At 41.3% G+C, this 26,440-nt stretch overlaps 2 protein-coding genes across 10 annotated transcripts in view; one reads left to right on the forward strand and one right to left on the reverse strand.

The window, feature by feature from the left end:
- Positions 1–21,565, forward strand: part of CLDN10 (claudin 10) — a 98,324-nt gene extending 76,759 nt beyond the window's left edge. For both annotated transcript variants that reach the window (XM_036893963.2, XM_036893962.2), the window contains exons 2-5: positions 5,998–6,159; positions 6,248–6,329; positions 20,504–20,608; positions 21,222–21,565. In XM_036893963.2, coding sequence (XP_036749858.1) covers positions 5,998–6,159; positions 6,248–6,329; positions 20,504–20,608; positions 21,222–21,345 — 473 coding nt within the window. In that variant the 3' untranslated portion in view covers positions 21,346–21,565. The remainder of the gene's footprint in view (positions 1–5,997; positions 6,160–6,247; positions 6,330–20,503; positions 20,609–21,221) is intronic.
- The window catches only part of DZIP1 (DAZ interacting zinc finger protein 1), a 55,821-nt gene continuing 46,268 nt past the window's right edge, over positions 16,888–26,440 (reverse strand). For 5 of the 8 annotated variants that reach the window (XM_036893956.2, XM_036893961.2, XM_036893960.2 and 2 more), the window contains 2 exons: positions 26,102–26,276; positions 23,568–24,574 (listed from right to left, as the gene is read on the reverse strand). In XM_036893956.2, the coding sequence (XP_036749851.2) occupies positions 24,498–24,574; positions 26,102–26,276 (252 nt within the window). In that variant the 3' untranslated portion in view covers positions 23,568–24,497. Of the gene's footprint in view, positions 17,342–23,567; positions 24,575–26,101; positions 26,277–26,440 lie in introns of those variants that run through there. The other 3 variants (XR_005026521.2, XR_005026520.2, XM_036893958.2) reach the window with 3 other exon arrangements.

A 26,440-nucleotide genomic window follows, 5' to 3' on the forward strand; every position in this document is an offset into this window, starting at 1 on the left:
GCTTGTCCGAACCCTGCACCCCCAGGCCGGGGACGGGGACGCGCACAGAGGCCTGGGCGGGGTGGGTGATGGACGCGTCGGGGAAGGAGGGAGGCAGCTGAGAGGTCCCGGCTGTGGAAACTCCGTCTCTCGGGGACTGTTAGGACACGGAGTCACGCTGAAGGGGCTTCTTTCCTTCACCCAGCACTGTCCAAAAGAGCTGGCTTCTGATTAAAATGCCTTGTCAAAGCTACATCTGCTTGCCCTGAACTCCCCTTAACTGTTTTGCTAGATCTATTGAAACTAGGCAGGAGGAAAGGAAACATAATGCAGGGGGTGGTTTTCGCCCCTAAAGCGCTTCTATAAACGTGTCTGCCTGGGTCTTACCACCTCCTCCAAGTTTTAGGAAAACAAACTGCCCTTGCGGGTGTGGCAGGGGCAGACGGTAGAGAAGCCTGGCCTGTAAGAAGCTTGTGCCAGAGACTGACAAGTTCTGCGCGCCGGGTCCCCCTCGTGTTATTCTTGTGTAGATTGTTTCTGCACTGTTGTTAGCTAGGCGCTATCTTGCATTGCATTAGAGCAACAGGTAGATGTTCACATGGAAAACTGGCTGTCTTTTAATTTCAAGGGAACAATAGATGTCATCCCGGACACAATGATTGCTCAAGTTCTAGCCTCACTTTCTTCCCAGGATTTTACAGAATATGACTAGATGAGATCCGGCAGAAACTTGAGGAGAGTCACTTTCTTCTTTTCTAAAATTGAGGTGTTTTCTTTTTCTTTCATTACTAACCTGCAAATTTGTATTTGCATAGCTGAGTAAATAAAAGACAAGGTTTAATTTCCCTAAATTGGTGCTTGCCATGAAAAGCAAACTTGCTCACGTGGTTTTTGATGGAAGCTCCTGTAAGAGAATATGTGTCTGGTTTTAGATGAGTGACACCTGGGTCGTATCCTGTTGTGTAAAATAAGTACCTGGACACTGTTGATTCTCTGAATTGCTCTTGAATTTCCTGTGCTCGGTAGAGCACACATCCAGGGAGATGGTTTGAACAGGCAGATTCGTGTTTCTGTGGTTTGCATTTGTGAATGTGGATTGACAGCTTTTGTGCTAAGTGCATTCTTCTGTTGTAACTGTATTGTTACCTGAGATTGCGTGCCAGATAAGTACTCTTCCTTCTCTGAGACAGGTAGGGGACAAAGATGGGGATTGAGAAATAAATGCTCCATGAGGAGCACTGGTTATAGAATAAAGTTTTCACCCTATGCATCTCAGGTAAGAGTGGACTTGTTATCAAGAGGGAATTGAGAATGGAGTAAAGATAGGAAGAGTGACATTTATATACAACCCAAATTGCAAAGTGGCCTTCCATGTGTGCTCTTGTGTCTAGAAAAGGACTTTTAAAAAAAGCAAATGATATCACACTACTGTTGTTCTGCAACATTTTAAAATTAATAACGTATCTTTCCAAGTCAGTACATGCCAAAGGAACTCTTTTTAATGACTGCATAGTATTCATTTGTCTGGGCAAACTGGTTTATTGAACCATTTACCCATAATTGGACCTTGGACCCTTTCCAGCTTTTCATTTGTTCTTAGTGCTGTATTAAAAATCTTTATAGTCACCTCTTTGTGCACACCTGTACTTATGAAGTAGATACTGAGAAGTGGTCTTGTCTGAGCAGTAGACAGTTCATTTTAATATTCACTTTATCCTGCCAAATAACATCCTACTAACGGTTCATGAGAATGTCTGTTTCTCCCTATTCTTATCACTAAGTTCTTCATCCAGTACTACAGGTAATACTTGTAATAGTCTCAGGCAATCATTTTAGTCGACATTTCCCTGATTGCCAGTGATTTTTTTTACCATCTTCTCCTGTATTTATGGGCCATTTGTTTTCTTTGAATTGCCTGTACATACCTTATGCCTATGGTCTGCTGTTTCCCCTTGATTATAATGATTTTGTTTTTTAAAATTCTAGATGTCAGTCCTTGACTTGTTATACGTGTTGCAGTCCCAGCCCATTGCTTGTCTTTTAAATTTATGATGTCTTTTATACAAAACTTTGAAATGGGTACTATAATCAGATGTATCAGTCTTTCCCTGCTGGCTCTGCCTTTTGTGACTTAAGAAGGCATTGTCTACCCCAAGGCGATAAACTTACTTTTCTTTAACTCCTAGAATAACATGTGCCACAGCTACATTTTCACATGGAGAGGCTACCCCACCTACAAGTGGATCTTCCCGGAGCAAGCCCCGCTGCTTGCCCCACTCCCTGCCGGGGGCAGCTGCATCTGTTAAATGCTGGTTCTGAGGCGGCCCTGCCAACAGCATGCTGGCTGTGCTTTGGACTTCCTGGCATTGCTTTGGAGTGGCCGGAGAAGGCTACGTTACCTTGGGCCACGGTGGCCGCAGGCCTGAGCAGGCCAGTCTGTCCCTTAAAGGAGGCAGAAGCTCTAGTTGAGAAGAAAATCCAAGAAAGGGGAGGGGGGCTCACAGCGCCCTCTGGTTTAGGCTGAGGTGGAAGAACAAATTTCTTGGACACAGATGATGAAGTCATTAATCTTAATTTCATATGGGAGGTCAAAGCTCTGATCCCTCATCATCAAGGGATATCATTGTCACCCCAATCTCCCTATGAGGAAAATGAGGCTGGGAAAATCTAAGCATGTAGATTTAATGGCATGGCATGTTAAGACCCCGAGTCTTATTTCTGCTTGTAATCTATCTTAGTGTGATGGAAGGGAAGCTTTGATAAGTTTCTTATCACTCACCAGACACTATGTTCATATGATTCTCCCTGTGAGGTAAGTACTGTTGCCCCCATTGTACAGATGAGAAAACTGAGGCCTGGAGAAATTAAGTAACATAATCAAGGGCACACAGAGGGTAAACAGAAGAACCAGAGCTGAAATTCAGAGTTCATGTCTTCCCGCACACCACTCTCCTTTCAAAACTTGCAAAAAGTACACAAAGCTACTAGCATAAGAAAAGCACATTCTTCTCCTCACACCCAACCCTTTAATTTCACAACTAACACATGTGCTCCTAGGAAACTGTCTCCACCAAGTGGATAATTTCATTTTTGCTGGTTTGCAATGGAAAACAAAGTTCACGTCATTTGGAAAACACTTAACTTTTAAGGGACACCTTGAAGGTTTCCTCTAACAGAATTCATTACTTTAAAGTCACTGTATTTACTAATTGAAAATTTCACAGTCGAATGAGCTAGTGATTTCTGTTCGTTGCTAACCCATATTCCTGTCCAAGCACCACTTGTACTGCAACTGAGACTCATTTTCAGCCAGGTTGTTTTTATTGTATACCATCTATTTTTGTTAGTGGGAATGTTTGCCATTTCTTCTAAGAGAATTGGCTATAAATTATACTTCAGAGAACTTCTAAGTAAATATGTTCATGCCTCAGCACCTTAATGTGTTAATTAGCTATTAACAGTGTCAGTAAATTAGACCTGTCAAAAATAATGGCCTCCTTGACGAGGTTTTTACTACCACTTCACTTGATGGTGTGACTTATAAGGTTTGCCCTCCAGAACTGTTGAATAGCAAGGTTGTTGAGGTCTGCCTTGCAAAAAATAAACTCTGAAAAAATGTGTTGGGGAGTCACCTAAGACCTAAGTCTGTGGGTGTTTTAAAGTCTGGTAGCCCTGATTTACACACATCAGGTTTACCAACAACTATATTCTTTTTACAACTGGCAGGCAGGAAGCCCAACCCCTGCTCTTTGCTCTCCATTTCAGACAATCGAGCCAGTGATTGTGCTGGTGAGGATCCTTCTCTCCTGCATGTGACAAGTTAGCAAGTCATTGTTACTATTCTCACACCAGAGAAACGCACCTTAGCTTCCAAATCAGGGTTCTGGCTAGTACTGAGAAAAAGGCCAGCCCACATCAGAACCTGCTCTCCATTTGTCCTCTTGTACTTGTGTCAAGAAGTCTGTCCTACTATACTACAAGTAGTAGTCAAATGAAGTTTAAAGTAACTATTTAGTCATATTAAGGATTGAATGCATCAGCCTGGCATTCTGACCACTGTTTACCACCTGGAAAATGTATTCTGTGTTCAAAATGATCAAATTGTAGGACTTAACCTTTTCCCAGGCTCCTGCATTTTGTATTCATAAAGCCTGTAATATTACTAAAGTCATTACAAATTACAGTGCATGATAACGTTGTCTAGGATGGGTTTTTTTACTATATGTTTTTAGTGTATATCATCAAGGTTACATCACACAATGCTGTTTTGTCTGTTGAGTGGACTGCAACCAGAATCAGCTAAGATACCTCAGAATTATAGATTAAGGTTAGTCTAAAAATATAATGAAACCACACTGTCCTAGTAGCTCTGGGGGTAAATGATGAGCCAGTTGTGGTTTTCTTGGTAGACCTTTAATCTTACAGAGAACCGACAGGCTCCCTCTCTTCTGTCGATAGTACAAAATAGATCTGTGCTTCTGCCTGCTCCCTGGGTTCTGCCTGCTCCCTGGGTTCTGGTTGGAAGACTGGAGGGTCAAGTTTAAAACAGAGCTGGCTTAGTAATTCTCAGCAGAGACCCAGACAGCCCTGCAGTGTGATTATGGCTACCAAAACGAGCCTTCGGTATTCTAATTTGCAAAAAGTGGGTTTCTTTTGCTGATTTTGATAGACCTCACCATCAGTGAAATTATTTCCTGTCTGGAAGTAGTTCACACTATAGAATAGAACACTGCTGTCACTGTGGTCCACATTTATTGCAATTAAGTAGAGCAGCCCTCATGCGCTCTTCAAAACGGGTCCTGGGGATAGGATCAGAACTTAAAATTTCATTCTTTCCCAAAACAAAAAAAAACTGGAGGCCACCTGCCAGTTCAATCATAAATTATTCCCTAAATTTATGGTTATCATGGGCTTAGAATTACTGTTGATTGTAGGCTTTGCCCAAACACACACAACAAATGACTTCTTGTATCTTGACATTTTTTAATTTTTTCAAATTAAGAAGTTTAATTCCACATATAAACCTGATATATATGTATGCTTCTTTGCTTAACACACATTTACTTATCGCTAATATATGCCCTCATTATTTCAGATTGAAATATGGCACTGTTTCAGGCCGAAATGAAAATGACCTTATGTGGTAAAAGTTCTTTGGTTTAAATCCTATTAATTTAAAATTTGTTAGTGTCTAGACAAAAGCCAGGCTGAAGTTTACCATCACCCTGCAAAAAAATATGTGTGACTGAGAAAGTGAACGGAGCAGGGGGAATGGTCCAACAAACCAACTTTGTAAGCTTGCAGGGTGCTTTGAAAGTATCCATTTATAAGTGAGCAGTTGATTTAATAAGCATAAAATATTCTCCAAATAAACAATCAATGCTTTTCTAAACCCAGTTTTTTTCCATGTGCCCTGAAAATTTTTAAATGTCATTTAAATACTCCTTGATTTATATGCCTCATGGTTCATGATGGTATGTCAGATGGTCTCATTTTTAAGCTTTCGCAAATACTGGCAGGTTTGACCCTTCAGGAACACTTGCTGCCCAACAGTACATGTTAGAATGTTAAATCCATTAAAATGTCTATTTAAAAAGTCTGAGGTGCAAAAGAGTAAGAGGGTGGTAGTGGCAGATGGTGTTTTTTGCAGAAAAGGGTGGCGTGGCATGGGATTTTGTAGTCAGATCTAAAGAATCCATTGTTGCCTCTTTCTAACTCATCCCTGGCATATCATACAACCTTTGTGCACCTTAGTCTACTCATCTATGAATATGGGACTAATAATACTCAGAGATGTATCCTGAGGATTAGGCATAAGCTAAACTGAGACGTGTGATATAGAACAGGCACTCCGTACAGATGAACTTGCTTCCTTTCTCACATGTCTTGCCATGTGGCTTAACAATTATCGTTACGTATTGGAAAACAGAACAATAATTCAGAACAACGTAAAATGAGGGTTTCCCCCTGGACAGCCACATGTTCTATGTTAATGGAAGTGACCTCCTCTAATTGCAGGTTACATCCAGGCATGTAGAGGACTTATGATTGCTGCTGTCAGCCTGGGCTTTTTTGGCTCCATATTTGCCCTGTTTGGAATGAAGTGTACCAAAGTCGGAGGCTCAGATAAAGCCAAAGCTAAAATTGCTTGTTTGGCTGGGATTGTATTCATACTGTCAGGTAAATAGTAACTTTCTTCCAAACAAGGTCCTTCAGGATGTTAATGAAGTGACACTAACCATGGTTCTTTCCCTATGACACTTTTCAGGGCTATGCTCAATGACCGGTTGTTCCCTATATGCAAACAAAATCACAACGGAATTCTTTGATCCTCTCTTTGTTGAGCAAAAGTAAGTAAGCTTCTGCATGTTTCTAGCTCACAGGAAATGTATATAAATTCATATTCGCCATTAAGATACGTAATATCCTACATGGCCTTATGAAAGTGAGACATACTGATAAATGGTATTCAATAACATCACTCAAAAGTAAACATATTATCAGCTACATTGGCAAAAGATGCATTTAATTACTGCATGAGTGTTAAATAGAGTTTGTCTCTCAATAGCTCAAGGCATAGGATCTAGAACTCTAGACTTCATACTGCACGTCATAAAATTGAAGTCAAGTAGAGGAAAAGCGGAAGAGAGGTGTAAGATATGGAGGAAAGATGGTGACAACTAAAACATAAATGCTTGCCTTGATCGTTGTCGGTCCAAAGTGATACTTGCAAGGTTCTGGTATCTGGACCAGTTTCCATTTTCTCAAAACACTGAGATGGAAACTGAGATGTGTGCTTCTGAAGATTAGAAACATGCTAATGCTATTTAAATGAAATGCCGTTTTTCATTTTGAATTAGCCTTTCGAATTTGCTCTGTTAACTCTCCCTTAACAAGCTCCACCTAATAAACCTTTATAAAGAGTGGTCCATGATGCAGGGTTTTTAGAAGTGCTCTCGGAGTGGCACAGACACCCAGATGCGACTGGTCCTGGTTAGAGGTGAAAGCTTTGGCATTTCCATGTCAGTTTGTTTGTTGCTGTTCTTTAACTATGAGCTGTTGATTTCTATGGTTTTCCCTAGTCTTCTCTCTTTGTATTGGGAAAACCCCAGGGATGCTAACTTAGAAATAATAACATATCCAGTATTTTTGTCATCCATGAGAATATACCCATATACCTCCGTGGAAAGCCACATGTGTATGCATGTGTATTGCTGTCATCTGGGCTGGTGATTCTCTTTCAGTCTGCAGATCAAATGTTACAGAATTTTTTAAAAAGTGGTTACTATGACAGCTGGTCAGGTGTGCATTACTTTTTTTCTGGTGGATTTAAGAATCTTCAGGAAATTTTAATTCAGTCTTTAGTACTTTTTATGCATAAATAGTAAATGCTTATATAATGAAATATAGTGACAGTAATAGCTACCACATGTTTAGTTCCCTACTGTGTACCAAGCAGAGCATTGCAGGCCCTATTTTATTATATTATTTTATTCTTACAGTAGCCTTTTAAAGTAGGTTTTCTTGCTACTACCTTTCTTAAAATTGAGGAAAGAGGTCAGCAATGTGTCCAAGGGAACCTAGACTAAACTAGTACTATGAGTCAGTCTGGTTGCTCTAAGATGTATGATTTACACTATTTCATTATTTTTGTGACAATATGGTATATATTTATATATTTCATCAAGGGAGTTTCTTTTGTACAGCTTAAAAAACCATTAAAAATTTTATTAAGTAGGAAACAAAAATGACTGTTTCATTACCAGTATAACTTTTTCTCCCCTACCCATGTTAGAAAAATGTGTTCTGATTTATGCATTTTCTCCACATTTTTAATAATGAGATTTGTACACAGGTACATGACACCAAACATTGAGATAAAAAATGAAACTGTGCTGTAAAGATTAGAAACATTTCAATGATATTTAAATGAAATGAAACTTGTCATTTAAGTATTTTATTTAAATGATACTTTATTTCAGGGTTTGGTATCATAAATGTACAACAAAACCATATTTCCCATGGTTTGCTTTATTAAGGACATTTTCCTGATAATTAAGAATGTCTTTGCAAGAATCCTAAAAAAACACTTTTCATCTTTCCTCAAAAGGTCAAGGCTAATTGGTTTATGTGAAGAACATAAACCTATCCTTTGTGTAATTTTTTTTCTGTGCTTGCTTTTTGTTCAGTCACCTTATCCAGTTTACTACTACTGGCATTTCTTCTTCTCCTTTCAGATTTTGGTTAAACTCAGTTCAGTAATTATGCACTCTGAGAAGTTTTCCTCTTTTCCACATTCTTGGTGTGACATTGAATATCCATTCCCACTAATGGCCTCTCTTCCTGTCTATTTTCTGTCTTTTTCATTCCTTTTTCTATTTATGCCTACTCTCTCTGTGTATCTATACTCTCACCTGTAAAGTCAGGATAATAACAATTATCATCTCACAGAGATAATGTGCGAACTAAGAGAATGTGTGTATATAATGTGCATATATGTATATATATGCTTAGAACTAAGGAAGGAGCAAACACCTTGTATTAGTTATTACTATGTTGTATTAACTATTGTTAAGATTGCTTTTTAATTGTGTGTAGTGTTTAAGATGTGGCTTATCTTTATAGATGTCTTTATTAGCTCTTTTCTGTGGTGACTTGAAAATACAACACCAACCATTCGCCAATTTACCTTATGAAATTAAAAACGCAACAGCTGTGGGTTATGAAAAACAACATGGCTTAAAAATTGGTAATATTTACAAATAACAGGCCCTCTATACCAAGGCCTTAGAGAAAATACAGACTTAATTAAAACAAAGCCTGCATTTTAAGAACATGTTAGCCCCTTGAGAAAGGAGCTCGCTCACATCTACACCCCTGGATGTGCCCTGTGCAAAGAAAGACCCTCCATGACTTTCATAAAATCCAGTGGGTCAAGGGATTATCAAGGCCTGAGAACTGCAAAGAGGGCCAGATTCTAATTACCCCCAATGGTGGAAAAGAGGCATAAAAATGACGTGTGACATCTATGGGAATTCACAGACTTCATTTAAATAAAACTCAGAGAAAAACCAACAAATCAACTAACTTGATTTTATCTGTTTTTTTTATTAAGGTATTATTGATATATGCTCTTATAAAGGTTTCACATGAAGAACAATGTGGTTACTACTATACCCATATTATTGAGTCCCCTCTCCATACCCCACTGCAGTAACTGCCCATCAGTGTAGTAAGATGCCGCAGTCATGATTTGCCTTCTCTGTGCTACACTGTCCTCCCCATGATCCCGCACACACCATGTGTGCCAATCATAATACCCCTCAATCCCCTTCTCCCTCCTCCCCACCTGCCTTCCCTCCCCTCCCCCTTGGCAACTGCTAGTCCCTTCTTGGAGTCTGTGAGTCTGCTGCTGTTTTGTTCCTTCAGTTTTGCTTCGTTGTTATACTCCACAAATGAGTGAAATCATTTGGTACTTGTCTTTCTCCGCCTGGCTTAGTTCACTGAGCATAATATCCTTCAGCTCCATCCATGTTGTTGTAAATGACAGGATTTGTTTCTTTCTTATGGCTGAATAGTATTCCATTGCATATATGTACCACCTCTTCTTTATCCATTCATCTACTGATGAACAATTAGGTTGCTTCCATATCTTGGCTATTGTAAATAGTGCTACAATAAACATAGAGGTGCATATGTCTTTTTGAATCTGAGAGCTTGTATTCTTTGGGTAAATTCCTAGGAGTGGAATTCCCAGGTCCAAGTATTTCTATTTTTAGTTTTTTGAGGAACCTCCATATTGCTTTCCACAATGGTTGAACTAATTTACATTCCCACCAACAGTGTAGGAGGGTTCCCCTTTCTCCACATCCTCACCAGTCTTTTTGATGCTGGCCATCCTAACTGGTGTGAGGTGCTATCTCATTGTGGTTTTTATTTGCATTTCCCTGATAATTAGTGATGTGGAGTATCTTTTCATGTGCCTGTTGGCCATCTGAATTTCTTCTTTGGAGAACTGTTCATATCTTCTGCTCATTTTTAATTGGGTTATTTGCTTTTTGGTTGTTGAGGCATGTGAGTTCTTTATATATTGTGGATGTTAACCCCTTGTCAGATATGTCATTTACAGATATATTCTTCATTAATGTAGGATGCCTTTTGGTTCTGCTGAAGGTGTCCTTTGCTGTACAGAAACTTTCTAGTTTGATGTAGTCCCATGTGTTCATTTTTGCTTTTGTTTCCCTTGCTCTAGGAGATGCGTTCAGGAAAAAGTTGCTCATGTTTGTATTCAGGAGATTTTTGCTTGTGTTGTCTTCTAAGAGTTTTATGGTTTCATCACTCACATTCAGGTCTTTGATCCATTTCAGGTTTACTTTTGTGTATGGGATTAAACAATAACCCAGGTTCATTCTCTTGCGTGTAGCTGTCCAGTTTTGCCTAGACCAGCTGTTGAAGAGGCTGTCATTTTCCCATTGTATGTCCATGGCTCCTTTATCACATATTAATTGACCATATATGCTTGGGTTTATATCTGGACTCTCTAGTCTGTTCCATTGGTCTACAGTTCTGTTTGACTTTATCTGTTTTCTATTAGAGGAGAGGGAGATGAAAATTAGGAAGATTAATAAGGTACAAAGTGGTTAGCAACACAAAATCAACTGGCTTCATAGGTCTTAAAATATCTTAAGCAAGACTTTGACTTGGCATATTTAGGGGATAGCACATCTTTGGTGGGCATTTGCTAGCATTTAGTAATTGGTGCTTCTGATTTAGCATGACTCAGAGAAGACTGACAGATAATTGAGGCTGATGGCAGGGCCCGCCCAAGGAGAGCTGGCATTTGGAGGGCACCCCTGAAGGAAAGTTCTGACCTTCTTTGGTGTTTTCATTGGCCTGCATGAGAGTAAGTTCCTTGTGGTCAGAAAACATCTATTTCATCTTGATCTTATTTGCCTACCACAGTGCCTGGTAAGTGGAATTCTTATCTCTAGAATAGTCCTTTCAGGATTAGCAGTAAAGCCTTCTGCTGTCTCAGCTGACTGAGAAAGCCTCCGAGAGGACAGAGATGGGAGGCACATTCCCATCCTTCCCATCTCAATCGTGCGTGAATCTTCCTAAAACAACCCAGCACCAAATAGCATCTCTCCCCACAGCCCTGGAAGGCATGCTTGTGTCTGGCCCTTAGGAAGGGCAGTGAGACAGCTGCTTGCCACATGCTCTAGGTGAAATTTCTGGTGAGCAAATACTTGCTCTCCTGTACCCAATTCCTACAACACTCTAGAAAACATTTGGACCTCAGAACCTGGTTTTGTTGGTGTTTGCTTTAAGAATTCTGTACTTTATTTTTTAAATCTTCTTTGTGGATTTCTAGGACGGTCGTGTATAAGTCCTGTGTAAAACAAGGCCACCTTGGTTGCCTAAGTTAGAAACACACAACTGAACTCATCCACCAGCTTCTCACTACATTTCCTATCCCGTGCAAGGAACTCAGTAGGCGCTTTGTTGATGAGGAGAAACTGAGTGGACGCTAATGCACAGTAGAAGTTACGATTGCGGCTGTAGCACTACAAGCAGTCTATTGCTTTATGTGCAGTGGCCATTTATTTCTGAAACCCTTCCTCCGTAAAACATATCTGGAAAGATTTTCCTTCCCGGCTATAATCGTTTGTCAGAATTGCAACTCTGAAAGAGTTACATCTGATGGTGATTGTGTTCCACCATTTCCCCATTTTCTTCCCTTTGTGTGGCTTGCTTGCTGTCATTCAAGTTATGATTCTGTTTTATGACTCCAGACTGGGCTCCTGCAAAGCCTTGAAAACTATTTCTCAACTCCTTCCTTTGGGCTGTTTCAAACCAACTTCCTCCTTTTCGTTAAAACAAAACCTATCAAATCCAAAAAAACTCTGCCCTCCCGCAAGCTTATGGTAACAGCTACCCCTTGGCGTGATTACCCTACCAGGGGGTTGAAATTTAAGTACATTATTACCACAACTGCTTTGTTGTCCAAACCACTAACTTCCTGAGTGTCTGCTTTGTTTTTTTAAGCAAACTGTTCCAAGTAAGACTTGATTGAAACTCTTTTCAAATTATGCAAAGTTGGGGCACTGAACCAATTGCCCTAATTGAGGAAACAGGGCATCGTGATCTTAGATTTATTCTTTTTTAGAACATGAGGTTTACCATTAATGTTTTGGCACAGCTATTCTCATGTTTGGGGCTTATCCTCCTCCAGGTTTTTCTGTTTTGTTTTTAAAACCCTGGAGTTGTTGATCTCCAGCACTCTTCATTCCTGGTGTGTATTTAGTTTAGTTTCTACTTTAGGATTTAAACTTTACTTAGGTAAAGTTTTTCACCACAGTGGCTACTTAGTAGTTAGAAATAAACAGCTGATTCCTTTCTGATAAATTCTCTCATTATTGTTACCTGTCAAGTTAAATGAACAATAGACAATTCAAGAAGGACATTTCTAGATTGCACTCATTTTGCCTGGGTGAAGTGGAAAGGAATATCGATCTCACTAGGTGACCTTGCCAAGATATTTAACTTCTCCCTTCTGTTGTTATAATTTCATGAGTTATGGATGTTTGTTTACTTAAGCTTACTCCATTCCCGAGGTTATTTGGAGAATGAAGTGACGTTGTTAAATAGCTCATAGATTCTTGGATAAGGGACTCCATGAAAGTGCCAAGTGTTTAAAAACAAAATAGATTTTGACTGTTAAATATTAAGAAGGTGTAGACATCATTCTATGATTTTACCTTGATCAGTGGTAGCACAGGCCACTCAGATTACCAGAATTGCTTTGATGTTTTTGTTATGCCACCATGACTTAAAAATCTGCTTGGAAACCAAGTATTTGGCAACTGTGTTTTGTTTTACTGACCAGTACATGAAGTCACAATTCCTGTCAGTTTGCCCTGCTTCCTGGTGACTCAGCGTTTACCCCTGCCCACCACCAACCCCCTCTCCTTGTCCCGCCTGGGCGAAATGCTGCTTACCCTGCAGGACTTCCATGCTGGTGAGCCACCCTCCTGGGTGCTGCCATTCACCCTGTGCTTCTGCCACAATCACAGGGCGGTGAGCACCTGCTTATTGGTCCATCTTCCAAACCAGACCAGGCGCGTCTTGAAGCAGAGACCACATCCTGCTGACTTTGGAACCTCTCATAGCTAGTCCATGCTCTGTGACATTTTCAGCAAGGATGGTCAGCCAGCAGTGTGGTAAGACTGTCTCTATCTGTCTGCAGCTCTCCTGGAGTGGAGACTGAGCATGCTTGTGGAGATATGGTTAAGAGACAGGGAAGAGGAGGCAGCATGCACATACTGTTTTGGGGTGATGACCCTGAATCCAGGACCTCCCAGCTGCCTGGGAGTGGACCTCAGCTCTGACTCTATTAGTTGTGTAGCCTTGAAGAATCTACTTATCTTTTCCGTGCCCTGTGTTCCTCGTCTCTACAAGGGGATAACAGCTTCTATGAGGTTGTTGTGAACATTCAGTGAGATGGTTGGAAATATTCCGGCTGTTTGGAACCGTGCCTTGCACATAGTCCATGTTAGCTATTATTTTTAAGGGTACTGACCCTTAAGCGGAGTACATTGATGTAGCCATTCATTACCTTATACAGTACATCAAGTTAGCCACAGGGAAATGAATATTGAAATGTTGGTGGCCCAGAAGAAAGGATAAATGTTGTAAGATGCCTTGCTCTCAAGTAGAGGCAGGTTTGAAAGGGACCTAGCATGAAACCATTTAAAAGAAAAAAGTCTTGTGTAATTTCTTCTCTTTATTTTTGCTCAGTCATAGCCTTGAGTTTGAGATATGTCAAAGCTTCAAAAATTTGAAACTGTGAAAGGGATAGATACCCTTGAGGCCCTTCTCCTGAGAACCCACCCTACATACATCTTCCTTAACACCTGATTTGAGCTAAGATGTTTCAGGTAGTCTGTTAAGGGTTCTGAATATGATGATAGGCTTTTAATTGACCCAGGCATTTTGGCTGCAAGTCTGTCAGTTTATTTTTCCCTCCACACAAACAGATGTGCACACGCAGCTCCATATGCACAGATTCTGGACCTGTGCTCAGCAATGCTGAGACCTCAGGTGTCGCCAGACAGTGTTGCTCATTTTAGGAGAGTCTTATCTTGAAGCCCAGCAACCTTGGCGGTGGCAGTTTATGCAGACTTCAAAATTTTCACATAAACATGTTATTGTTCCTACTTTGAGTATTATGACTCAGCACATCATTTCTCACATCAGGAAACCCCCAGTTTACCCACGTGAATGGACATCAATGGCGTGGACATTGTGAAACAACAGATTTGATTTTGAATTGAACTATGTAATTTTGGGGATGAGAGATAATCCTTATAAGTTATGATTTGCTTTGGCTAATATTAAGTTATACCGTGGACTGTTTTTTAAATGTCCATGAAGAATTGGCAAGAATTAGAACTCCTGTAAAGACACTCACTGTGCACTTTCCACATGGTTAGAGAGGGAAGGTGGCAGAGAGGTGAGAGGCAGGTTTTAGGGTTACAGCTCTGCTCGGCTCCTGGCCCTGGTCCTCGCTCCTCTGTGATCTTAGGGCAAATGCAGTTGGAAATGCTACTGGAAAATGGAATCGAGCCCCCTGCTTCTGAATGTTAACAGGGTTAAAGAAAATGACGCATGTGAAGCACCCATCCACAGTGGCTCCTAGTAGGTGCATTAATAAGAGTTTCATGTTATTAAGATATACAATTTGTAGAATTCTGGAGGACCCTAACAGTAAACCATAATACGCAGAAAGGTAACGCATGCATGTCTGTTATAAACTTGCCACAGGGAAGCATTTTAGAATTGGCATGCCAACCCCCACCCACACACACCCGAGAACTGTCAATCTTCGTTTTAGGTTTCCTAAATTTGAGAATTCTCCATGTAGGTTCCATATATAAGTGGATGCTTATTCTTTAAATTCCCCCATTCTGCTGTAGCCACCATTTGGGAGGCATCTGCTGCTCTTTTGCAAGTCTCCTGGGAAGGCTTGGGTGAGAAAGCCTGTGGCATCTTCCAGGAGTGGGAGAGAACGGTTAGCTGATGGAAAAGTACAGTGTGACAGCCACGGGTATGCAGGTCAGGTGGGCGCTAAGCAGCCTGCTTCCAGAAACTAGGTCCCCGAAAGAATGTGGAGTAGTTGGGGGTAGTGTGTGTTTGCAGGTAATACTTGTAGAATACTTATTTAACATAAAATGCATCCATATAGTTATATAGATGTTGGATTATATAAACCCATGAGTTGAAAAGAGCTTGTTTTAGATAGTAATCTTTAGAAGAATGGCATGCCAATGGAACTCAATTTTGAAATGTTAACATTGATAATATATGGGTGTACTTTCTAAATATTAAACTTTTTTTTTACATATTTAGTAAAATTGTTTTAAGGTAACTGGAATATTTATATTGGCTGCTACCACTCTTGATTAAAAGGAGGAGGAGTACAAGATGTTTGAAAACACTCTGTTAGGTGTCAAAAGACCTGGCTCCTAGCTCTGCAACCTTCAGCAAGGTCACTATACTTCTCCGGGGATCTTAAGAAGGATGAGATTTTTTTTTCCCATTCATTAAACAGCTTTTGTTTTGTTTTTGGAGGAGGTGCATTTTCTTTTTTTGAAGTCCAGCATGCCGGGATTTTAATTACTGCTGTCACCTCTTTCTGTGCTGGGTGAAAAGACAGCCTGAGGGGATTCAGAAAAATTCCACACCCCAGAGCTTGTGAGCCACTGAGAATGTAATGAGCTGGAGAGAGAGAAAACTGCCATCTTTCTGAAATGACAACTAAAAGTACATCGCACTCATTGTGTATTTTTCACATAAGTAAAATCTTTTCTTAGCTAAGGTGTAAGTTAAAAGAAGGGGTAATGGTTTAGAGCTTGGCATTAAGAGTCACAGTTATGGGTTTTAAATCCTGGTCTACAATTGACTTAACTGAGGTGGGGGGCAATTTAATCTCCCTGAGCTTCAGTTTCCTCATTTGTAATATGAGGACAGTAATACATAGCTGTCAGGGTTGTAATAAAGATTTAACATAACTATGCAAAAAATATCTGAACACACACACAACCATCCTAGTGAGCTGACAGTATTAGCAGCTATTGTTACTGTAGACATTTACTTGAACCACAATGATATGCATTTGGAAGAACAGGTAATGTTAATTTTGCAAAACACGCTCTTCTGATTCTATTACGTTTCGTCACATTTTACTGTATTTATTTGCGTGCTGTCTGACTTATCCCCACTGGACTCTAGGATCCCTGAGAACAGAGCCGTGTCTTTCTCATCCACCCCAGAACACATGATGAGCACAGTGCCTGGCGTGTTTCTGTGGCGGTGACCAGGGTGGGCTACACCAGTCCCCCATGGATGGCAAATCAAGTCTGAACAGGGGTTTGGGTGCCAGGAAGACAAAAATAGGAGATAAAAGTAAGAAGTGCTCCTTAACCCATTCATCCGGAATTACCATCCAGGTTACTGGGCTGAAATATGAGTTAAAGTACGAAATGGTCAGATTAAGGCCACCAGCGGGTACCATCTCTGGTTCTGTCAACATGAAATGAGAGATGTGAGCCTGGCATGCCGGGCACAGCCACTGGGATGAGAATAATTTTGCCACATAGTTCAGAGTACATTTTAATGCCTTAGATCTTCATGGTTCTTTTGGGGTAAATTTTAAAGGATCCATCTGTGTTTTAATTTCTTTGTACAAGAGTAAAAATTTTCCCTATTATTTGTTTATTAAATTCACATTCAGTTACATAAATGAATTAAAAGCATACAGACAACTTTTGGTTAGTCCTGTCCACGGAGCAGAATATCTGAGATAGTCTAAAAATGATGTTTCGATGTATAACAAGGAAGTCTTGTCCTCACCCTGACGATCATGGATCCGTCTGGTGTGAAGCAGGTTCAGAGGCTTTCAGAATAATGAAGAAGTGTTGGCAATGCTAACAGCTCAGGGAAGAGGCCATGCTCTGGGTGGGAAAAGCTGGTTTAGTCTAGGGCCAGGGGAATATTGTCAGCAATGGAAAGGCCTGCCACAGACCATCTGAAATGTGGATAATCTGAGGTTGAAGTCAGCTCCTTTAGCATTACCAAAAAAATGAAGGAAGATTTCCAGGCAGAGAGTGTTTCCCAATCAGCGTCAGAGGAGGCATGCTGCAGCACAAATGTGAGTGGTATTATATTCCTCCATCTCTCAATCTTGTCTTTCAATAATACAAGTCACTTTTTGTCAGATCACGCACACTGAGAGACACGAATTCAAGTCACTGTTGAGTAAGTCTGCTATGCAGGTCTATCAACAGAACGAAGAAGAAAAGGTCTGGAAGAGAAAGAACTAAGTCACAGAAGCCCTCACATTCAAATTGTTAAAAAACATTGATGCAGGAGTGGAGTCTCTTAAAGACTTCAAATCTAAACCAGTACTATTTGTTAAATGTTTGTGTTCAACAGAATTCACAAGAATTCAAGCGGAAATGGTATTTTCCTTGGAATCGAGTCTATATTTACTGACTTAAAATTAAAACATAGTTCAAAATGGGAATAAACAGACCAGTTTTTTAAAAATAAGACAAACTCATGATTCTTCAGAGAATTTCAAGATTACTTAAATGAATATAAAGACACAGTTTCTGACTTTTGGCCTGCATGGGAAATTTATCCTCTGATTTCTAACAACACTGTGCACATCTTTGTATGTACATGATGCATAGCTGAGCTGTGATTTATGCTCTCACCTTCACCCCCAACTGGCCACTATTAATAATTAGAGAATTATTTTTAATCAACTGTGGCACCTGGCACTTGTAACCCATTTTAGAAAGCTAAATATTTTAAGAAAATCTCTTGCTTCAGGGGTATTTACACTAAGAGTAATATACCAAGACATAGTTCCAGGGGAGAAGATAGCCTGCACTCTAGGGTAGAAGAGAGAGAAAACAAAGTATCATTAAACTGTAACTCTACCATTGCTCCAAGGAGGAATTTTCAGGATGCTCATTGCTTCAGCTGTCTTTGCAGAAAAGGGATGACAGTGGGCACCTGATGCCCGCTCACTGGGACTGCCAGGCATTTGAAAGAGATCAAATGACATGTACCTACAACTTGGCAGACACTCTGCTTGGTTCATTTGCATAATCTCCCTCAAACATCATAAAACAAGGGCTGATGGTGGATATCCAGGTTGTCCCGTTTAGACATATCATGATATTTAAAAGGTATCTTTTGTAAAACTACCAATTTAACACTCTTGATCTGGCCAGCTCTTTTCTTTTCCACCTGTGAACTGAGCTCCTCAGTCCTCTGTTGGGCTGATTTTCTGTGCACACCGAAGGTGTTTTTCTCCATGTACCTGCCATTGCCTCCGATGGGATTCAGGTGGAGAGGGTTCTGGGTGCCCAGAGCACCGTCACTGTTCCAGGGCAGCTGTTCTGTTGCAGCCGTTCCTTGCTTTGGCTATTGCCTTGGCTTCCCAGGAAAGGCAACACTAGGGTGAGGAAAGACGGCATCACAGGGCAGTATGCATCGCCTCTCCCCAGTTGCAAATGCAGGCCATGAAACTGCCTCCAAGGGCAGATCTGAAAACGAGAGGACCCTAAGTCCTCATTTTCTGAAGCGTTGCTCCCTGGCTGGTGGTCAGGGCCCCGCATTACACACCACCACTGCTGTGACTCGGACCACGCCAGAAAGCCTGCTGGTGCCTGGATGAAGTGCAGACATAGTGACACAGCTCGAAGGAGAGAAGGCAGAGCTTGCACAGCACAGGCAGCTCATGCCAGCTGCTGTGAGCAGGGTGGTGTGGCCCTGGTACCTCAGCCTGGGTCTGGCCCTGCCCCTGGTTCTGGGCGGGGGACTGGCTGGCTGGCTGGGGATGTGATCTTGGCCTTGTGTTTCCTTTCTCACCCTCACCTCTCACCCCTCCTTTCTCAGCTCCTCTGTGGATTCTGTGGATCAAAACAGACGCTTCTCACTCTGACTTCATTTTACACTGAAAAGCACCATTAGGTAGGGAATGGCGCCCATTAGTTTCTGCCTTGTGATGGAGGCCAGTGGGCCAAAAATGTTTGAGAATCCCTTCTTTGTTTAGAAAAACCACTATTCTTCAAGAAGGGACAGGCAGGCATGAGAACACACATAGTCCTGAGATTTGGGGATCCTTTTCCTTATTCCTTATTTGTTTCTCTGGGTGAATGTTCCTCCCCTAAAAAGATTTCCTGCTCCCCTCCACCGTGACTTCCCTTTTTGTTCTCAGTAGCATTATTTCTACCTCTGTATGGTGGCCTCCCCAAGGCAGGGGCTGTCTTCTCTCTCTCTGCATCTGCTCCATTGCCAGCACGGTGCTATGGCCAGCCATCTAGCAGGTGCTTAACAGAGCTCTAGCACTCCATGATAGCTACCTTGTGTTCCTCTCCCACAGGACTGCAGTGATAAGCGAGATGCTGCATCTATTGCTGGCCTCTCTTGGGCACCAAGAGGAGGAAAAACTATTTTTTTCCCTCTACTCTCCCAGTTTCTCTGCTGGGTCCCTGTCAATTAGACTGAGAGAAGAGCAATTAACAAGAGAAACACAAAGTTTATTAACCTGTGTATCACATACACACATGGGAGCTCCCAGTGATGAGTAACTGAAAGGGGTGGTTAGAACTCAGGCTTCTTTTGGCATCCTAACAAAAGAACAATACATTTGTAGCAAAGCGACAAGACAGGAAAAGGACTTTGAGCTTCTAGGGGAGCAAATTGTGGGAAGGTAGATACACAGATATACAGGGGAACTAATGGAAGAGAAGGGCTAGTTAGTAAAGTTTGTGCCATAGATTCCTCTGGTGTCCCTTCTGGGCTGATCAGGGTGTACAGTTGTCTCCAGTGATGAACTTCTGTCCTTTCTGCTAAGGGAGGGGGACACTTTACAAACTTATGTCCTGCTCTTAGGCAGATAGAGGGCAGGCTTTTCTGGTATCTGCTGCTTCTCAATTGCCTTCAGCTCAAAATAATCCTTATGTCAAAGCGACATGTTTCAGGTGGCATATTCTGCCACCCTTCAGCACCTTGCACATGATTTGCAAATAAACATTTACTGAATTGAACTGAAATGAAAGCAAAGGCAACCTTCCCTTTTCTAACTGGCATTTGCTACATAATTTACCCTATGCCGCGGATTAGGTGGAAAGCTTTGTGAGCTTCAGGCAGAGCCTAGAGGAAAGATGCTAGCTGGGCAGGAGGCTTTCTTCAGTGGCTTTGCTTCTCCCTTGCCCACAGGAATCCCCTCACCTTCCTCTTGGGGTGTTGGGGCAGTATAATCAGTGATGGCTATAAAAATAGTTTGAGCAAAGTTTAAAGCATTAAATACAGATGGAAGTTATTTCCTGTGCACACTCCAATAGGAAAACCTGGTAATAAGCATTTAGTAAACGTTGGCTAGTAGTGTTAAATACTGTTGCCTCCCCAAAGAAGCAAGCCATAATACTTGTGTAATCCTCCCTCACAGGTATGAATTAGGAGCTGCTTTGTTTATTGGATGGGCGGGATCCTCACTCTGCATAATCGGTGGCATCATATTTTGCTTTTCAATATCTGACAGCAACACGCCCAGGTATGAACAAGAGACGAGAATGACCTGTGAACGAGTACAATGCTGCTCTGAATTAGTGCATGTGGGACAACTCATAGATAGTTCCTAGGGTCCCTAGACACTTCAGAAAGCCAGAATTGGGAAAGGTTAGCAATATATAGTAAATACAATATTAAATACAGTAACTATGTGGAATAAATGCAGTTAACTTATTATAGGCAATTAAACCAAAGCAGAGCTCATCATTCTTACATCCCAAAGCAATTTCTCTAAGTAGAAATACAGGTCTAAGTACCGGGGCATTTTCTCCACTTTGGCCTCGTCCCCATTTTCACATGGGCAGGAATTGCTAATGGTCATCACAGTTTCCTAGGTTCTAAGATGAGTTTTAAAGCAGAGCAGCAGAGCGAACCAACAAGTCACGAGTCTCTTCTGCAGAGACTGTCACACCAACGGCTCAGAAGTGACATCGAAGTATTTCTTGGGATGACAGGAGGGAAGAAGATAGCTACAAGGAATCAGGGAAGAACACTAGGCTAGGACAGAAACGGGGGAGGGAGGGAACCGGTTCCTTTCCCATTTTGTTTGTCCTAAGTGTCAAATAGCATCTGCCAAACTGTGTTTTGCCTTTCAGAATGGGATACGTGTACAACGGGGCCACATCTGTCATGTCTTCTCGGACAAAGTATCATGGCGGAGAAAGAGATTTTAAAACCACAAACCCTTCAAAACAGTTTGATAAAAACGCGTATGTCTAAAAAGAGCCCTACTGCAAGTTGGGTGTTGAGTTTGTTACAAAAGTGAACTGTACATGAAATGATCCCATCAAAGCCCTCCTATAATTAACACCCCAACTATTTTTAAAATATGAATTTGAAGAATGTGTTGATTATATGGATGTAATGTTCTTACATAGCTACATACTGATCATTTTCTGTTGCGGCTTTCTATATAAAAATAAACAGGCTATTTACAGGATTTGTATATATTTTATACATTTATAGAACATGTACATTATTTAGCACCAAAGGTTAGAGAAGTTTTCGTAATGGTGCCTTCTTAATCACTCACACTGCCATCTGTGTTCCCATTCCTTGTTTCTTCTCCTTCATATATTAAACAGATGGTCTGTGAAGAGTGGTGTGTCATCAACAGTATGGGTGCACTCTGTGACCAGTCCTCAAAAGATGTTTGGTTAGGATAGACGTGCTCCTGGCTGCAGAGCTGACATCTAGTTTCTTAGACCTGCCACCACTGAGTCACAACGACTGCTAAGGAGGTGCTGATGGGGCCAAGGTGTTACTGCCTGTGCCCTGGCCTGTTCGCCTTAAATAACCACTGAGGCTCTGGCAGAGAAAGCCAGTTCGGGAACCGAGCTAGAGACACTGGTTGACTTTGGAGCCAAGAGGGGAAATCTTGGAGCCTGCGTGGGACCTGCCGCACTCAGAACCTATGGGACAAGTCTGGTACATCTTGCGGGTCCCATGTGTGGAATGAACTGGGTAATGGAGAGACCATCATTTAAGACATGTAAGTTGCTCCAGAGACCTGTGAACCAAGATGATGATCTATTCCTAGGGCCACAGCCCTTCTACCACATGCACCTGAAGGGGACAGCGTGTCAGTTAAAACACAGGGTACGTGTGTGGCAGGCATCGACCTAAACACGTTCCTGTGGTTCCTTACTTGAGCCTCGGGCCCTCTCCTGAGGAAGTGCCTAGTTAGGATCTTCAGTTGACTGGAGGAAATGGAAGCCGAGAGTTTAAGTAACTTGCCACAATGAGTGACAAAAACAGGACTTTGATTGAGGAAGTCCAGGGTAAAACAGTTTCAACCTTTGGATGAGAATCTGTGAGCAAGACACTTTCCAATACTAATCACAGCACAGGTGGGTGAATACATTTTCCTGAAGCATAAAATAGACTTTAAAAGGAAAATCACAGTGCTTGGAGGTGCTCAGTGGGAAGAAAAGTAAATGAACTAGTGTTACCAAATATGTAATATATATTCCAGACCTGGTAATGCTGAAAACTTATTTTCCATGGATACAAACTCAAAGTCATAGAGGGAGGTTAGGTGATATAAGCTGGTGGAACGAGGGGCAAGTTTAGTGTATGTTTAAAACAAAGTTTTTGACTTCAGAGCTGCGCTGGCAAAAAATGTGTTGTTTAGATTGTACTGAACCATTCTAGCTCCTGAAAAATTTAGGGGAGGGGGCAAGTGCTGAAAAGCTCTGTCAGTAGCCAGAAACACATTAGCTGTGCATCAGTGCCGGGAAATAAAAGGCAATGGTCCAGAGAAAAATGAACAAGTCGAATCCAGTAGGACAAATGATAGGACTCAACAGTGACTTAAAAGACCAGCTTTTGCAACACAGATGTGCTGACTTAACTGAAGTATTTACTCAGCAGAAGTTCTTCACGTTCCACCCCCTTCCGTTCAGGGACACAGACGTGGCCTGCGCAGGGAGGCCCCTGAGACCCAGTTGGTCCTGCCTTTGTCACTCTCTAGCTGTATGGCCTCTGGCAGGTTACTCTCAGTTTCTCACCTCTTGAGGACGAGGATAATAACTACGTCTCAAAGCTGTTCTAGTCAAATGAACAACGCATGTTCATAAAATAAACCCAAGTGTTCAGTAAATACCCATTGAAGAGAAGCCTGAATGCACACAGAGGCCTGGTGCCTCCTTAGGCACAGTGTATTTGCAGGTGGTTTATCTCTGTCCTGCATGAAAATTTGATTCGGTCTTTATTAAAGCTTTTGGAAACTTACATATAAAGTGAGTACATTTGCATAACATAGCCCCTGTGGGAAGTTTTCAAAAGGATGAGATTGAGCCACAAGTAAAAAGGGTTGAGGGGGGCAGGCAAAAACAGACAACACTGGTTTGGGTCAGGCTCTCATGTGGCATAGCTAACACGCAAGCTTAAATCCCCTAACGATGAGCTTCATTCAGAAATCAGCCACAGTCATGATGATGTAATGGAGGGGTTTACTTGAAAAGTTGACAGAATGGATCCAACAAACCATTTAGTTAAAATGTTACTTTTTTTGGAAACAGTACAGATAGTACCACAAAATATTTTTAGAAAGCAAAAAACAGTTTATATGAACTTTCTGACCATTGACAATGTCAGTGTTAGAAGTATATGAGTTTTGAGGTATTTATAATATTGGCTGGGAATTTTAAAAGTGGGAAAACAACTACACACAAAGATTCAGTTACGACTCTCCATATTTTCTATATAGTCTAATAAATTGACATTTAAAATAGCTACATTTCATTCACAGAATACCCAAGATAAAGATTATGCTGCAGAAATGCTATTTAAAATTCTACAATAATTGTTTAATAACAACATGCTCACAATGGCTCAAAGCTGCATATGGTAAAGGTACTTTTGGAAAATGTATTTAACATGGGCCTGTCTATATTTTTATAATTCTAAACTTACTTCTGTATGAAGAATAACCATTCTACTCTTAAGATTTCACAGATTCCACTAATTCAATTTTAAGGATACTAACAGAATTTTATAACAGAACATTTGCAGTGTGACAATGTACATAAAAAAGACATTAAAAAATTGTTTTGATTCAAACCAAAACCTGCAATAATTTTAAAAATTCACTTAAAAACCAGTTGGAAAAAAATACATTTAAACACTAGAGTACCGTTCTGAAAAGAAAACTTTTTATGACTTCAATGACATGTTATTTTTAAGTGGTAGAAATCTTAAACACCTTGACATGCTTCAAAATACTGTTGACAATTAGCTTTTCAATACTGAGTTAGGTGCCATTAAAGAGACCCTTGTTCTGTGAATTAGCTTCCTTGTTATTGTGGGAGCTGTAGGCTGGTTACTAAAATACTGTTGGCATCTGCACCTTCTGGCGTGTGGGATCAGAGTTACAGATCTGAAGAATCGCTCCAGTCAGTCACAGTTACTAAACTGCTTTTCATTGTGCTTGAATCGTCTTGAAGTCCTGGAGGGAAGAGAGGGAAGGAGGGAGGCCCCAGTGATTAAGCAAGCACGTTGTCCAGCCTGTAGAAATCCTTAATTTCATACTGTCATTTACCACTCAATGCCCGCCTCTGTTCTCTGAGCCCCACCCCCAGCTCCCACCAGCTCTGTAGGCGGCTGCAGTGCAATCCCAACATGGAATGGCCACCCCTCAAGGACACCCTCCCAGGACTACATATGGAAGCGTCCACCCAGCATCCCTCCTTCCCTGCAGTCTGCACAGGGCCTCAATTAGTTCTGTTGTCATTGGCTCTGAGAGAGCAGATGGTAAAGCAAGGAGAATAAAAGTAACAAATCCGTAGGGATTAAATGGTAAAAGGTACATTTTCTAGAGTAGATGAGCTTAAATATGAAGTTAGTTAAAAAGGGCCTTGAGCCACATAGTATAGTACAGAGAATTCCACTTGAGTTTGACTCTATAGAGATGTTTTCTTTGAGGGGCGTGAGGCCAAGGCATTGGGAGGAATGATGGAAAATGTACTAAGGGTGTCTTCTTGGGAGTCCCTGTAATGTAAACCTGGTGTTTTGGTTTTCCAACCATTAGAAGGGATCTTTACCATAGCACAGAACACTTCATGACAGTTAGAGGACAGAAGGGCAGTGTCATGACTGGAGCAAAGGTGAGCCCAAGGGCAGAGGCAGCCATGGCAAGAGGCACTGACGCAAAGGGAAGAACGCACGTGGAGGCCTGCGTGTATTAATGGAAATTTACAAATGGGGTACAAAAATACCCAAGGAGGGGTAAATGAGTGATGAAAATGAGCCCAGTCCTCATCTGTCTTAGCAGGACATCGCAGTTACTATCTCCAGCTGATGAGTCTGGAAATGGTCTAGAATCGGCCTGCTCCTCAGAGAGATGGAGGCATTAACAGCTGACAAGGCCCTGCAGGGGCCGAGAGGCGGCGTGGAGAAGCCCTTCGGTAGGACTCGGCTTTCACCATGTGCAAGAATTAATTTGAAAAATATAAATTGCATTTTCCAATTTAAAAGATGCTTTGAAAGTTAAGTTACTGGACATATTTAGGCTCTGGGGCTGACCCAGACAATTTGAACTACGGCTTCAATTGTAACTCATCCTGCTGGGTACAGTGCTAGAAGAGAAATCTTCCTTCAAAGAAAATACTTAATATGTAAACAGATTAATACAGAAAGACTGCCAGAATGATGGCCTCATTCAGGTAGATGATCAGAAATTTTAATTTCTATGAAGCACCTGCATGAAGAGAGAATATTTGGGTATTTTCAAAAAACAATAAAACTTGGGAGACTGAAGATTAGGCTTGTAAAATAAAACTAGGAAATATATACAAAACAGTAAATTGTACATATGCAGTTCTTATCAAAAGAACACAAAGCACTAAGATGTCTGTTATGCCAGCAGAGTGTGTTCGTCTGATGATATATTAGCAGAGCATAATTAGACGTTTGCAAAGATGAAACAGAACTGGAAAACAGCACTTCTCTTTGGCAAGACACTAAAGCAGCGAACCTTCTCCCTTTGGCCCTTTAAGGTTCGATGCACCCCAGGCACTTGGCACTTGAGCAGAATTTGATTGATTCTTCCCAGGTGGAGGTTCCTTCTGCTCCTTGGCAATTTTTTTCCCAAAAGATTTTTCTTCCTCCAAGGATGATATGTCCCAGTCATCGTCATCCACATCCACACACTAGAAGAAATACATGGAGAATAATGAGTGTTTCCTAAAGAGCCCCTCTGTCACTTTGTTGGCTACCCTGACGCTGAATGCTAAGAGATGGGGTCCCCCAGCTCTCCATCTGGTGATTTCTGGAGGCTGATGAAACAGATTTGGAAATCTGTGCTTTGAAAGTG

This window comes from Manis pentadactyla, chromosome 17 (assembly GCF_030020395.1).
Source record: "Manis pentadactyla isolate mManPen7 chromosome 17, mManPen7.hap1, whole genome shotgun sequence".
Classification (NCBI taxonomy): domain Eukaryota; kingdom Metazoa; phylum Chordata; class Mammalia; order Pholidota; family Manidae; genus Manis; species Manis pentadactyla.